Here is a 13,924-nt window from a genome sequence, read left to right as displayed (position 1 = left end):
CTGGTGGTGGTAACAGTGGCAGAGGACTCTGGTTGGGCACTGAGGGACCCTGGACTGGGTCCTGGGGTCACCTGGTGCTGTCATGGGATGGGGATCCGCAGTCCTTTCTCCTCAGGCCGCACTCTCCCCCTCTGTAAAGGGGCTGTCTCTGGATAGCCTGGTGATGTGCAGCAGGCCCTCCGAGCTCTGAACTGCAGGCCAAGCCCCCGAGGAGGGCTGCCTTAGAACCTGGGCTGGGGATGCGGTGGTGGTGTCCAGGAGGCTGGGAGGGCAGGGTCGTAGGGGGTCCAAGCTGGGTCGGGGCCGTGGGGGGGCCTAGCCTGGGGCTGGGGACTGTAGTGGTGGGCTCCGGAGGTGGGTAGAGTCGTGGGGAGCCCCCGGGAGGCGACCCCTACGCGGAGAGCAACCCTATCGCCGAAGCGCGCCCCTGCCCTCGGCGTATGCCTGCAGGGGGCGTCCTCGCGCCTGCCTCCGCGCGCCCGCCTTCGACGTGCTCGCCCCCGCGTCGCGGCCGGGCGCGCTACCTCACGCTGTGCCCGCCCCGGTCGTCGTTCACTGCCCCGCGAGCGAGCGTGCGCGTGAGCGCGGCTGCGAGCGTGCGTGCGTGCGCGCGCGCGGCAGAGGCCCTGGAAGCGGCGCTCTGAGCCCGAGGCTGCCCAGGCTGAGGCGGCTCCTCGGGCGGCGGCCTGAGCTCACCGTTCGCCACTCCTCCCCGGCCCGCCAGCCCAGGCCGCTCCCCGGGGCGCAAAGATGCCGGCCGTGTCGAAGGGGGACGGGATGCGGGGCCTGGCGGTCTTCATCTCCGACATCCGCAACTGTGAGTGAGTGCGGCGCCGGACCTGGCCTGCGGGGGTCCGGGTGTGGACGTGGAGGACCGGGTGCGGACCTAGAGGGCGGGGTCCGGTGTGTGGACCTGAAGGCGGGAGTCCCAGGTGCTCACCTAGAGGGCGGGGGTCCGGGGGCCGGACCTTGAGGGCGGTGGCACAGGGGGGTCCGGGTGAGGACTAGAGGGCGGGGGTCCGGGTGAGGACTAGAGGGCGGGGGTCCGGGTGAGGACTAGAGGGCGGGGGTCCGGTGAGGACTAGAGGGCGGGGGTCCGGGGGCCGGACCTTGAGGGCGGTGGCACAGGGGGGTCCGGGTGAGGACTAGAGGGCGGGGGTCCGGGTGTGGACCTAGAGGGCGGGGGTCCGGGGTCCGGACCTTGAGGGCGGTGGCGCAGGGGGGTCCCGGTGAGGACTAGAGGGCGGGGGTCCGGTGAGGACTAGAGGGCCGGGGTCCGGGGTCCGGACCTTGAGGGCGGTGGCGCAGGGGGGTCCCGGTGAGGACTAGAGGGCGGGGGTCCGGTGAGGACTAGAGGGCCGGGGTCCGGGGTCCGGACCTTGAGGGCGGTGGCGCAGGGGGGTCCCGGTGAGGACTAGAGGGCGGGGGTCCGGGGTCCGGACCTTGAGAGCGGGGGTCCGGTGTGTGGACCTGAAGGCGGGAGTCCCAGGTGCTCACCTAGAGGGCAGGGGGAGGGCGCGGGGGGTGCAGGGGGGCTGTGGCACCTCGAAGATGCCTCTCCCCAGCCTTATGCTCGTCTTCCCAGTAATGGAGCATTTAACCCAGCGTTTTCCAAAATAGCGTGGGTTTTCACTTGGGAGCGGGTATAGCGAAACCGGTGTCCTGCTGGTGAAGCAGCCCTGTGTCCGGATACCAGTGGCCTTTTGGACCCTGTTTGAAATGACCCATTTCCCCGGGGAATCCGGACACGGGGCAGTGGAGGGCGGGGATGACTTAGGGGAACTGCTCTGCCTGCTGTCTCAGATCAGGGGCAGCAGACTGGGTGCCTGGCATGCCCCGTCGGAGTGGAAGGGTCCACACCACAAGGTGCAACAGGCCAGAAGGTGGGTGGGTGCAGGTAGGTCCACCTGCGGTAATTCTGGCTTTGGTGTGCAGAGAAACTGGATGGTTTTCAGAGACCATTTTTCCCCTTTATTCAACTAGAAAAATAAGCATCAAGCCAGTTTCTGTGTAATGTGTTTTATTTGTTCTTTGTTATCCATCAAACAGTTTACCGTGATTTTTATTGCTTTAGGTTTAATGTACATTTTGAAGAATGTTTGTAACCCTGCCTCGTGTGAATGCTGTTGTGCTGAACCCCTTGAACCCTTTCTCCTTAAACTAGTGTGGAGATGCTGGGGCCAGCTTGGTTCTGCCCCCAACTCAGTCGCCCCCAACTCAGTCCCTCTCTTACTCTGGACTTCCTTAGACCAGTGCCTCGGCAAGTTGCGTTCTCTTCTCTTCCTCCTCTATACATAACATAACTTTCACCGGAGTGACACTCATAGTCAGAAGGCGGATTATTGTAAGGCTAAGCTTGTGCCTGTTACGGCCTCAGGGAACCCTTAAATTAGCTGTGATGCCTGTTCATCCACTGTGGAGGAAATCGAGTTGTTCAGAAACCCATTTCTCAGAAAACTGGTCACCCATATATTAGGCGTATTCTGTGCTGTTGCCTGCATTTGACGAGCAGGTGCCTATCATGTGGTGGGGATTCCACGGGTGCTTGTTGGCTGTGTAGACCCGACTTTCTCCACCCATCCTGTGCCGCCATTGACATTTGAGGCTGATCCTCTGTTGTGGGGAGCTGTCCTGTGGTTAGCAGCATCCTTGGCTTCTAACCCACTAGATGTCTCAGTTGTGACAAGCAAGAATGTTTCCAGATAATGCCCCACAGGGCACAGTTGGCCCCGGTTGAGAGCCATTGGTATAGACCAATGAATAAGATGATTTGTCCCCTGAAAGAGCTTATTTAAGAAGAAGGGGTGCCTGGTCCTTCTTGTGGGTCTGGGCCTCTTCTTCAGAAACAGCTTTCCAACCTGGCTGTCCCATTGTCCTCTCTTCCGGAGTGCTGTCCTTGAGCTGTGGTGCTGTGCCCCCCTACACTGTGAGCACCACAAGATGGGGCCTGCGGTGGTCTTGTTCGCCATGTCACTCCTCCCCTGCTTGCACAGCATCTGGCACCAAACGTGTGCTGAGTAAACAAGTAGATGGATGGTCAAGCAAGCCAGAAAAGAATTCACCCAGGAGGTGATTTTTGGGCCGGTATTATCTAAAGGGCACTGAAAGCAGAGAGCCACAGTGCGCCTGGAGCAAGAGGGAGTTAGTGTTCCAAGCAAGTGTGGGCCCCTGGCTGCAGATGGGATTGGAAAGTGGACCCTGGCCAGAGCTGGTCTGAGCTTGACCCCTGGGTGGCAGGGAGGGGTCCCTGCTTCCCGTTTTCCCCTGCTGTCTCTGCGTGTGCTGTTTTCTTGTTGTGAGGGTGACCAGTGTAGTCAGACTCTGTGGGGAGAGAGCACTGGGCTGGCAGAAAGAGGCTGGACTCTGTCTCTCAGCTGCTCCATGACCCGCAGCCACTGGCTGCTGAGCCTCCCTTTCCTCAACTGACAGGGGTGGATTTTGAGCTCAAGTGTCACCGAAGTCAATTTCAGCTCCACAGTTGCAGCTCTGTTTACTTTTCTGAGCTAGTTTCTTAAATTTTCCCCTGTAAAAGCATGCTCTGTGTCTTTGCACTTCTCGAAGTAGCCCACTGCCAGCTTTCTGGCTGGGAGCATTACTCCTCTTGACATAGGCAAGTGAATGTGGTCCAAAATTTAAAAAGGTTCTTGTGTTATGCTCAAGCCTAGCTTTTGTGGCTCAGGTAGCAAATTAATTCAGTGCCTCATAAAATTAACTTGATCCTTTCTGATTGACTTCAACCCAGGGGCCACTGAATTGTGCTAATACCAGTTCAGTGTGTGGGAGTTAAGGAACGGTTTCTTTCTTGTTTTAATTGGCATTAAAAAAATTCTAATCCTTTTGCTTAGTTCCTGTTTTTAAATAATTATTTATTTTGAAATAAATATAGATTCATAGGAAGTTGGAAAGAAATGGACAGGGAGGTCCCACATCCTTTGCCCTGCCTTCTCTAGGGTGGGCATTTCCCCTAACAGTACAATTTTGACACCAGGAGATGGACGTTAGTACAGTCCACTGGTTGTATTTGCATTTTGCCACTTTTATGTGTACATGCCCTGGTGTGTGTGTCTGTGTAGATCTGTATATTTTTATCACGTGTAGTTTTTGTAATGCCCCTTCAATCAAGATGCACAACTATTCCATCACCACAGTGCCCCCTTATGCTACTCTGTAAAGCCAGACCTACCCCCTCCTCACCAACCAAGGATCTGTCTTCCATCTCTGCTTACTGGCTGGAAGAGGCTGTGTGAATGGCCTTGTGTGGTATGTGACCTTCTGAGATTGACTTTTCTCACTTAGCACTCCTCTTGAGGTCCGCCCAGGCTGTTACTCTGACATATTCAAGCAATCAGTTCAAAGAAAATCAAAGGACTGTGGAATTGGGAAAATGATAGCTGTTTGCTATTTATTCTGCTATTTTGGAACTTTCATTTGCTTTTACACATGATGGATCAGTGAAGGAGAGTCATTTAGGACTTAATCAGCGCATGTGTTTATGCATGGCTTTTGGCATGTCAGCGCTAGGATATCCTGACTGTGAAACACTGCTGAAAATGTTGCCAGACTTAGAATTGACTGGGAAGTAATCAAGGAAAGGGAGAACTGATACCTGTTCACTCTTGCGAGACCAGTCACGCTTGTCAGTGGGCAGGAAGTTGCCATTTGTTCTCCCTGCCAGTGGTGGAGGCTGGGGCTGCAGCTGCACTGGTGCGCAGGTGAACCCAGACACTCCATGGTGCCTAGAGGTATTTCACTTAATCCCTCCAGGCACTCACTCAAATGAAGGGAAAAAAAGTGGGGAGGTATAATTAGCCATTTGGCAAAAAACCTGATTTCCCAGATTCTTAGAGGAAGCCTACAGCTCTGCTGCAGGGGCAGTGATGAACTAGAATAATCATCAGTGCTTTGCCCTTTGCGGTTGTTACAAAACTTGTTCCCTTCTGTTTCTGTTAACTTTGTTGAAATTGGGCATTCTTTGAATAATATTTTAGCTGAAGTTAAAAAATTGAATTTGTTCATAAAACTCCATTTGTTTTGAGTCATACATTGGACATAGAGAAGCCGAACATAAAAATTTAAATTCACCATAAACTTAAGTGTATAAGTACCTCAGCATTATAAAGGCCATGTATGACAAACCCACAGCCAACATCATACTTAACAGCGAGAAGCTGAAAGCTTTTCCTTTAAGATCAAGAACAAGATAAGGATGCCCACTTTTCCCACTTCTATTTAACATAGTACTGGAGGTCCTGGCCACGGCAATCAGAGAGCGCAAAGAAATAAAAGGCATCCAGATTGGCAAGGAAGAAGTCAAACTGTCACTCTTTGTAGATGACATGATATTGTACATAAAAAACCTTAAAGAATCCACCCCTAAACTACTAGATCTAATATCTGAATTCAGCAAAGTTGCAGGATACAAAGTTAATACACAGAAATCTGTTGTATTCCTATACACTAACAATGAACTAGCAGAGAGAGAAATCGGAAAAACAATTCCATTCACAATTGCATCAAAAAGAATAAAATACCTAGAAATAAACCTAACTAAGGAAGTGAAAGACCTATACCCTGCAAACTACAAGACACTCTTAAGAGAAATTAAAGCAGATACCAATAAATGGAAACACATCCCGTGCTCATGGATAGGAAGAATTAGTATTGTTAAAATGGCCATCCTGCCTAAAGCAATCTATAGAGTCAATGCAATTCCTATCAAAATACCAACAGCATTCTTCAATGAAATAGAGAAAATTGTTCTAAAATTCATATGGAACCACAAAAGACCTCGAATAGCCAAAGCAATCCTGAGAAGGAAGAATAAAGCTGGGGGCATTACGCATCCCAACTTCAAGCTCTACTACAGAGCCACAGTAATCAAGACAATTTGGTACCGGCACAAGAACAGACCTATAGACTAATGGAACAGACCATATATGGTCAATTAATATACGATAAAGGAGCCATGGACATACAATGGGGAAATGACAGCCTCTTCAACAGCTGGTGTTGGCAAAACTGGACAGCTACATGCAAGAGAATGAAACTGGATTATTGTTTAACCCCATACACAAAAGTAAACTCGAAATGGATCAAAGATCTGAATGTAAGTCATGAAACCATAAAACTCTTAGAGAAGACAACATAGGCAAAAGTCTCCTGAATATAAGCATGAGCAACTTCTTCCTGAACCCGTCTCCTCGAGCAAGGGAAACAAAAGCAAAAATAAACACATGGGACTACATCAAACTAAAAAGTTTCTGTACAGCAAAGGACACCATCAACAGAACAAAAAGGAATCCTACAGTATGAGAGAATATATTTCTAAATGACATATCTGACAAGGGGTTAACATCCAAAATATATAAAGAACTTGCACGCCTCAACACCCAAAAAGCAAATAACCCGATTAACAAATGGGCAGAGGATATGAAGAGACAGTTCTCCAAAGAAGAAATTCAGATGGCCAACAGGCACATGAAAAGATGCTCCACATCACTAATCATCAGAGAAATGCAAATTAAAACCACAATGAGATATCACCTCACACCAGTAAGGATGGCCAGCATCAAAAAGAATAAGAACAACAAATGCTGGTGAGGATGCAGAGAAAGGGGAACCCTCTACACTGCTGGTGAGAATGTAAGCTAGTTCAACCATTGTGGAAAGCAATATGGAGGTTCCTCAAAAAACTAAAAATAGAAATACCATTTGACCCTGGAATCCCACTCCTTGGAATTTACCCAAAGAATACAACTTCTCAGATTCAAAAAGACATATGCATCCCTATGTTTATTGCAGCACTTTTTACAATAGCCAAGATATGGAAGCAACTTACGTGTCCATCAGTAGATGAATGGATAAAGAAGATGTGATACATATACACAATGGAATACTATTTGGCAGTAATAAAGAAACAGATTCTACCATTTGCAACCACATGGATGGAGCGGGAGGACGTGATGCTCAGCGAAATAAGCCAGGCAGAGAAAGACAAATGCCAAATGATTTCCCTCATTTGTGGGGTATATCAACAAAGCAAAACTGAAGGAACAAAACAGCAGCAGACTCAGAGACTCCAAGAATGAACTAGTGGTTACCAAAGGGGAGGGGTGTGGGAGGGCGGATGGAGAGGGAGGGAGAAGGGGATTGAGGGGTATTATGTTTAGTACACATGGTGTGGGGGGATCACGGGGAGAGCAGTGTAGCGCAGAGAAGGCACATAGTGACTCTGTGGCTTCTTACTACACTGATGGACAGTGACTGCATTCGGGTATGGGAGGGGACTTGATAATAAGGGTAAATGTAGTAACCACATTGTTTTTCATGTGAAACCTTCATAAGAGTGTATATCAATCACACCTTAATAAAAATAAGTAAAAAAAAAAACTTCAGTGTATAAATCGAACGTAAAGTTGGTAGTTGATTTTCTTGCATAGTAGTAAACATCAGAATCAGTTTGTCAGTCAGCTTTTTAACTTTTAAAGTCCTTTAAAGAAATTAAGGTTCATTTTAGTCTTGACTATACATTTTAAAGGTGCTGACTTTTAAAAAAAGAATGCTCTTCTTGCATATTTGCTTTTGTGTTCTCATGCATAACTTATATTCCTTAGAAACTGATTTAGGAAGTATGTGACAGAGGATGAGGGGAGGGACAAACCACCGAGCCAGAGGAGGAAGAGAGTCTTGAGTTCAGGTTGAATTTTCCTGCCAGGGTTGCTGGTTGATGCTTCTAGGAAATATCTGTGCCTTCTTCCCTGTGTTTCCCCTCTGGCTGCCCTGAAGTGGGGATCACTCTTTTATGACCAGTTGAAATGTCCTGGTGATAAGTTTACTCTCGTGCCAGGTACTTAGCTTAACTTCTATTTCCTCTTAAAATGATTTTCACTCTGTTGTCTTTGGCAACACTATGTGCCAGGATTTTGTAGTCCCAGTTTTTGGAAAGGCTGTTTGTGGGATTAAATAGCATTTCCTGGCTTTGAAAAAATCAAGTACAGTCAAACCAGAGGGGAAGATTCAAGTGTGATGAAGGAAACGGTGTTTCTCTGGTGTGAACTCCAGGGTGCCAGGGGCGCTGAGTTCCTCAGAATTTCACCTGTTGATTTTGCAGGTTCTTGGGCAAAAGGCTGTCTGTTGTCCCTTAGCTCAAATTTCAAAATGTGGGGCTCCAAAACTTAAAAGGCTATTTTTGGTAAGTTTTCAGTAAACTCATTTGGCAGAAACACTGGTCCTATGCTGCTGAGAGGCCCCACTGTGGTCTCCCTCCCATGTGGGCATGCGTGAGTGTGTATGCTTCCTTTGGCCATGGACTGTGCTTCCTCCTAAAGTCTGAGCAGTTCTGCATTCTGGGACAAATTTGGCCTCAGGTTTTCGGTAAGGGACGGCATCTGGGTCTCTTATGTGGAATGCTGGGTGGGGCTCAGAGAAGTAAAACACATGGTCCTTGCCCCTCTAAAGAGCTTGCTGGCAAGTGGGGAGATGAGTTCTCATTAGTGCAGGACTACTGGTTACAGAATAAGGAGATGTTGGCTGGATGGGGATCTTCTATTTGGAGGTGGGTGGGGAGGTCCTGGAGGGAGGGCAGAGTGAACAGCAGAGGCACACGGGGTGCATGGACATTGACAATAGATGGCGCCCAGTTGAACTTCAGATTCCTCAGGTCTGCCTGTGGCCTTGTCATAAAGCATGGGGGTCTGTTCTCCCCACCCCCAATCCTGTGTGATGAAATGAATGTAGGATGCATAGGTCTCCTCTTGTCCTGCCCCCTTACTTCTATCAGCACAGAGTTGGGGTTAAAAATTTGATGGCTCCTGTTAGCTTCCCGTGCACTATGAAGTAAGGTAAATAACTCTGTCCCCAACCTAATAAAATAAATGAAATGATACCTATAAGAAAACAGAAATGAACACATTTCACTGGGTCACAGTGGTGTCTAAGATTTAAATTATAAACTATATGTACTGATTCTGGCATTTGCCTTCTTCAAAATCTCCCTGACTTTGGTATGAAAGTTGACAAGGTTGAAACGCCATGAAAAGACTGTTTTATTATGAGAAGAATTTTAGGACAGTCAGGTTCAGGTAGGCGCTCCCATGTGGAGGTGGGAGCTGAGGCTGTGTGATAAGATTAGCTCTTGGCCTTGGGGTAGAGAGAGGACTGTAAGGGTTTGACCAAGATCATGCAAGGAAGAAGTGCTGCATTTTAAAGCAGTGCCCTGGGACTGAGGGTCAAGAGGAGTGTGGGGCTGGTGAGATGCGTGTTGCCAGAAACAGAGAGGCGAGTTCCCAGTCTTACCCAAAGTGCTGTGATTGCTCATAATACGCATTTGAAACATGTAGTGACACTGTGGTCCCTACCTGCCTTCAGACATCTTTTCTTGCCAACTTTTAATGCTTTTTCCTTCAACACTGTTGCCAGAGAGGAGTAAGGTTGGGGCCCACGATCACCTGTAATTAGAGGTGGCCTCCTTAGGAGTTGGGGAGCCACCAGGTGGAAAGGTGGGAGGTACAGAGGTGGGGCCAGTGGTCCGGCCCTTGGGCTTACTGTCTGCATCTGTGTGAGCAGGGCTGCTGCGGATCTAAGGACAGTGATGCACCTGCATCTGCTCTGTGCTTCAAAGGGACAGGAAAGTCTCTGCGACAAGGCTGAGAGCTTCTTCCTTTTGCTTCGGGCCCCATGTAGCCCCCTCGGCTCCCTGGTGCCTCAGGAAGTGGGGAATTGAGTGGCTTACTCTGCTGGATGTGTTCATTTAGGAACAAATCTTCTAGCCAACTGGTTTGGGTTGGAACCTGATTCTGTTTCCTTTTCTTTCTCACCTTTGGGAACTGTGGTTGTGTAAGAGTGTGGAGTCTTCATTTTTGCCCCAGATTCAAACGCCGTGAGTTGTGGTGTTTTTGTGATCCTCCCTCACCTTGTGTTCAGGATGTTTCCCTTCTACCTTTCTCCTCCCCTCCCCCAGGATTTGGTACCTGTCTAAAGGATTGCTCAAGAGTTTGCAGACCAGCATCCAGTTTGGGTTGCCTGGATTTTGTTTTGCAATGTAAGGTGTTTTTCTTTCCTTTAAAATCTCTTCTGATGGCAACACAGGGTGTAATGGCAATTAGTTAGTGTACCTAAAGCCCTCTGGGTTCCTGGGCAGGTGGTGCTGTGCTGAGATTTATGTTTACTTTTTCTGTTGTCAGTCTTACTTCATGTGTTGTGGTTGAAAGAGCAATTTCGTGTTTCTAGTCATTCTAAAAACATTGGAAAAGGGCCCTAAATTGATGTCAAATAGTCTCTGAAGCAGCCAGTAGAAAAAATATAGCAGGAAAATGAGCCTTTGCAGTACTTTTGGATTGCACTTATTGCTGTGGAAAATACAGTTCTGAGGCATTTTTGGGGGTCATGAATAGTATAGCCAGATCAGAACCTTATTTTGAACCTTGTGCCTAAGAGGATTAGTCTTCTGTGATTGCCTTCATGCTGGACTGTACCCGGGGCCTGTGGTGAGGTATGCGTCCGTCCACAGGTAGTGTTCACTACCTCTTTCTTCTCCCAAACAGATTTCTCACGATGTCAGTTACTTCTTTGAATCAGCTTGTAGCTTCTGCTCAGTTAATTCTGCTTCAGATTTGCTGTACTATTTAACTGCAGGTTGTCTCTGCATAGACTAGCACACCCAGCTTTCCAAGTGCTGAGAATGTGGGGGAAGAGGAGGGCGGGAGGGTGATTGACTGAGTCTGTTGGTGCCAAGCCGTTCCTTTCCCAAGGTCTGGCCTCACTGAGATTGCCATGCCGAGAAAGGGGGTGCGAGCGCCCTGTCTGTGTTGGTCACAGAGGGGTAGGAGATGCCCTTCTGTGGCTGCTGGTGTCTGGTGATGTGTACTCTTTGATGCAGCATTTGTTGCAGGTGTAACCTTAAGTCTGTTTTATAATAAGTAGCCAAAAAAACACAGTTCTTTATATTTTGTTATTGTTTTGCCATAATTTTGGTATCACAAGAGTAAAGGGTGTTTTGAATGTGTGTATTTCCAAGTGTACTTCTTTATTTTGTTTTCTGACTCAATTGTACAATTCATGGATTCATTTGCGAAATCTACTAAGGGCTGCTGTGTGCCAGACATTATTCGAGGTGTAGGGATTCACTGTTTACCAAATGGACAAAATCCCTGTGCTTTCAGAACTTACATTCTTGTAAGAAGAGACAAAATAAATGAGAAAAACATATCTATCTACAACTATCTGTCTGACTGTCCATCTGTTGAGAAAAATAAAGTAGGTAAGAGGAATAGAGAATGGGGAAGAGGTTCTCACCTTCAGAGAAGGTGGTCAGGTAAGGTACCTACCTGGAGAGGACATTTATTAAGGAAGCTTGCAGGAGGTATGGCCATGAACTATGGGAGAAACGAGAGAGTTCTGCAGGTGGGGTGCAGTCAGCCTGTGTGAGATCTCAGTGGCTGAGTAAGAGAGAGTGTGGGGTGGAGGAGTGGATGGCAGGTCACAGAAGGTCCCATTGGAATTCTTGGAGGTTTTCCGCACAGGTGTGATCTGACCCAAATTATTTTTGCTTTTAATAAGACCACTTTGGCTTCTATATTGAGAATGAACAGCAGGGACAAAGGTTCAGCAGGGAAACAATTTGGGTGGTTATTTATTGTTTCAAACATCAGGAGATGATTCATGGACCGGATGGAGATGGTGAGGAGTGGTCACCTTCTCCATGTATTTCGTTCCTGGCAGTTAAAGATGCCGCTCTGGTCTTAGGCTCGCGGTGTTCCCAGAGAGAAGCTCCTTGTGTATCTGTGTGCAATGTGACTCTCTTTGGCTGCTTTTATCTGCCCTTTTCATTGGTTTTAGACAGTCTTCTGATGTGTCTTGTAGTTTTCTTCATGTTTCTTGTTCTTGGGGCTCTAGATGCTGACTTCAGTGGGTTTGTAGTTGTCATCAAATTTGAAAAATTTGTCCATTTCTTCAAATATTTTTTCTGTCCCCTGTCTGCCTTTGGGGGGCTCCAGTTTACATTGAGGTTACAACTTGAGCTTGCCCCCACAGCTCACTGATGCTCTGCTCATATTTTTCGATCTGTTTCATTTTGGATAGTTGCTGTGATATCTTCAGGTTTGCTGATCTCCAGCTGTGTCTGATCAACTATTAATCTCATCTACCATATTTTTCATCTCAGACTTTGTATTTCTTACCTCTTGAACCTCAGTTTGGGTCTTCCTTATGTTGTGTCTCTTAGTACACTTTTGATATCCTCTCCCTTCATGAGCATATGGAATACAGTTACATAGACCTGTTTTAATGTCCATATCTTCTGATTCTATCAGCTGTGTCATTTCTGTATGTTTCTATTAACTGTTTTTTCCCCTCTCCTTGTCATGGGTTGTATTTTCCTGTTTCTTTGCATGTCTGGTAATTTTTTACTGAATGCCAGACATTGTGAATTTCACCTTGTCAGTCCTGAAAATTTTTGTTTCTTTAAATACTCTTCAGCTTTGTTCTGTGATGAAGCTGAGCTACTTGGAAGCAGTTTGATTTTTACTGGGGGATCAGAGCAGCCCTTAGTCTGGGCTAATTTTACTTCACCCCTGAGGGCCAGCACTTCTCAGGACTCTGCGTGATGCCTGTGTTTAATGAAGCCTCTCTTCTGGCTGGCTGGCTCCATGCCAGCTCCTGTGGTCCCCTCTGGCTCCCTTCCAGTGGCTCTTCACACAGTCTCAGGGGCGTTCTGTTGTGCGTGGGCAGATCAGTAATCAGAGACGCGCCTGGGCAGTCCTCTGCTCTCCTTGAAGCAGGCTCTGCCTTGCACATGCTAGCCTCCTGTGCCTGTCTCTTCAGGGAGACCTCAGGGCTCTGTTGGCACCCCTGCTCCCCAGCCCCAGGTAGTAAGTTGGGGCCGTCATGAGGCCGTCATCTTGTTTGTTTTCTGTCTCAGTGACCTCTGCCTTCCATTGTCTGTTGTCTACCGTCTGAAAACTGTTGTTTCATATATGTCTTCCAGGTTTTCAGTGGCCTAATTTGGGAGGGTAAATCCTGTACCTGTTTATGTGGTGTCTTGCCAATGGGTTTCAGCCCTGGGCAAGTTCACTATGAGTTCAGTGTGACCAAAGGAATGGCAGTAGAATGTTCTTGGGGTGAAACAGTGATATCCAACTTTATTTCCACAGTGGCAGGTCAGTCACTAAAATCCTGTTCACTCAGAGCGAGTCTGCATGCAGCAAGCCTGTCTCTGCCCCTGGGCCTCTCTGCCCACATGGCCGTCCCAATCTCTGCTCTCTTGCAGTTTTGCAGTCATGTCACCGTGTGGCATAGACCACTGGGTGGAGCTCTTTATAGAGAGTCAATAGCAACATACTGCCCTCACGTGTGTAGTGAGCTAGCCAACCAGGGCCAGGTGAGAATCCTGGCCACAGGAACTTTCATTTTATCCACAAACGGGCACAGTCTGGCAGGGTTCTCTGCCTGGAGTCTCACAAGGCCAAAATTGGGGGCTCAGCAGAGCCGTGGTTCCTTGTGGAGATTCTGGGGATGAAGCAGCTTGCACGCAGACCTGCAGTATGGGGCTGAGGTCCCCTGTCCTTGCTGCTCTTGCTGGGGCGGGTCTCAGACCGTAGAGCTGGCCTGCATTCCTTGTGCCTTCCCGGAAGCCCTCCAGTGGAGCAATCAATCAGCCCTGTCTGGATTTGGGTCTCTCTGACTTCTTTGTCAGCCCCATCTCCTACCTCCAGGCAGAGTTCTCTACTTCTAAGGGCTCATGTGATTAGACTGGGCCCACCTGCATGATCTAGTCTCATTCCCTTCCTTAATTAACATCTGCAGAGTTCTTTTGCCACAGTTAAGGTAACTCACAGGATCCTAGTATAAGGATGTGGGCATCTTTGGGGGAAATTCTGCATATCACAGTGACATCAGGAAAGGTTTTCTTTTTTAAGGTTATTTCACT

The 13,924-nt window shown here is 48.2% G+C and overlaps 1 protein-coding gene across 6 annotated transcripts in view; it reads left to right on the top strand.

Moving 5' to 3' along the window:
- The first annotated feature begins 595 nt into the window (after positions 1-595).
- The window catches only part of AP2A2 (adaptor related protein complex 2 subunit alpha 2), a 109,402-nt gene continuing 96,073 nt past the window's right edge, over positions 596-13,924 (top strand). For 3 of the 6 annotated variants that reach the window (XM_073217370.1, XM_073217372.1, XM_073217369.1), the window contains exon 1: positions 597-817. In XM_073217370.1, coding sequence (XP_073073471.1) covers positions 751-817 — 67 coding nt within the window. In that variant the 5' untranslated portion in view covers positions 597-750. The other 3 variants (XM_073217371.1, XM_073217374.1, XM_073217373.1) reach the window with 3 other exon arrangements.

The sequence above is a fragment of the Manis javanica genome, chromosome 11 (assembly GCF_040802235.1).
Source record: "Manis javanica isolate MJ-LG chromosome 11, MJ_LKY, whole genome shotgun sequence".
NCBI lineage: Eukaryota > Metazoa > Chordata > Mammalia > Pholidota > Manidae > Manis > Manis javanica.
The sequence above is the reverse complement of the archived record's forward strand: the minus strand, read 5'-3'. Positions and strand labels throughout refer to the sequence as shown.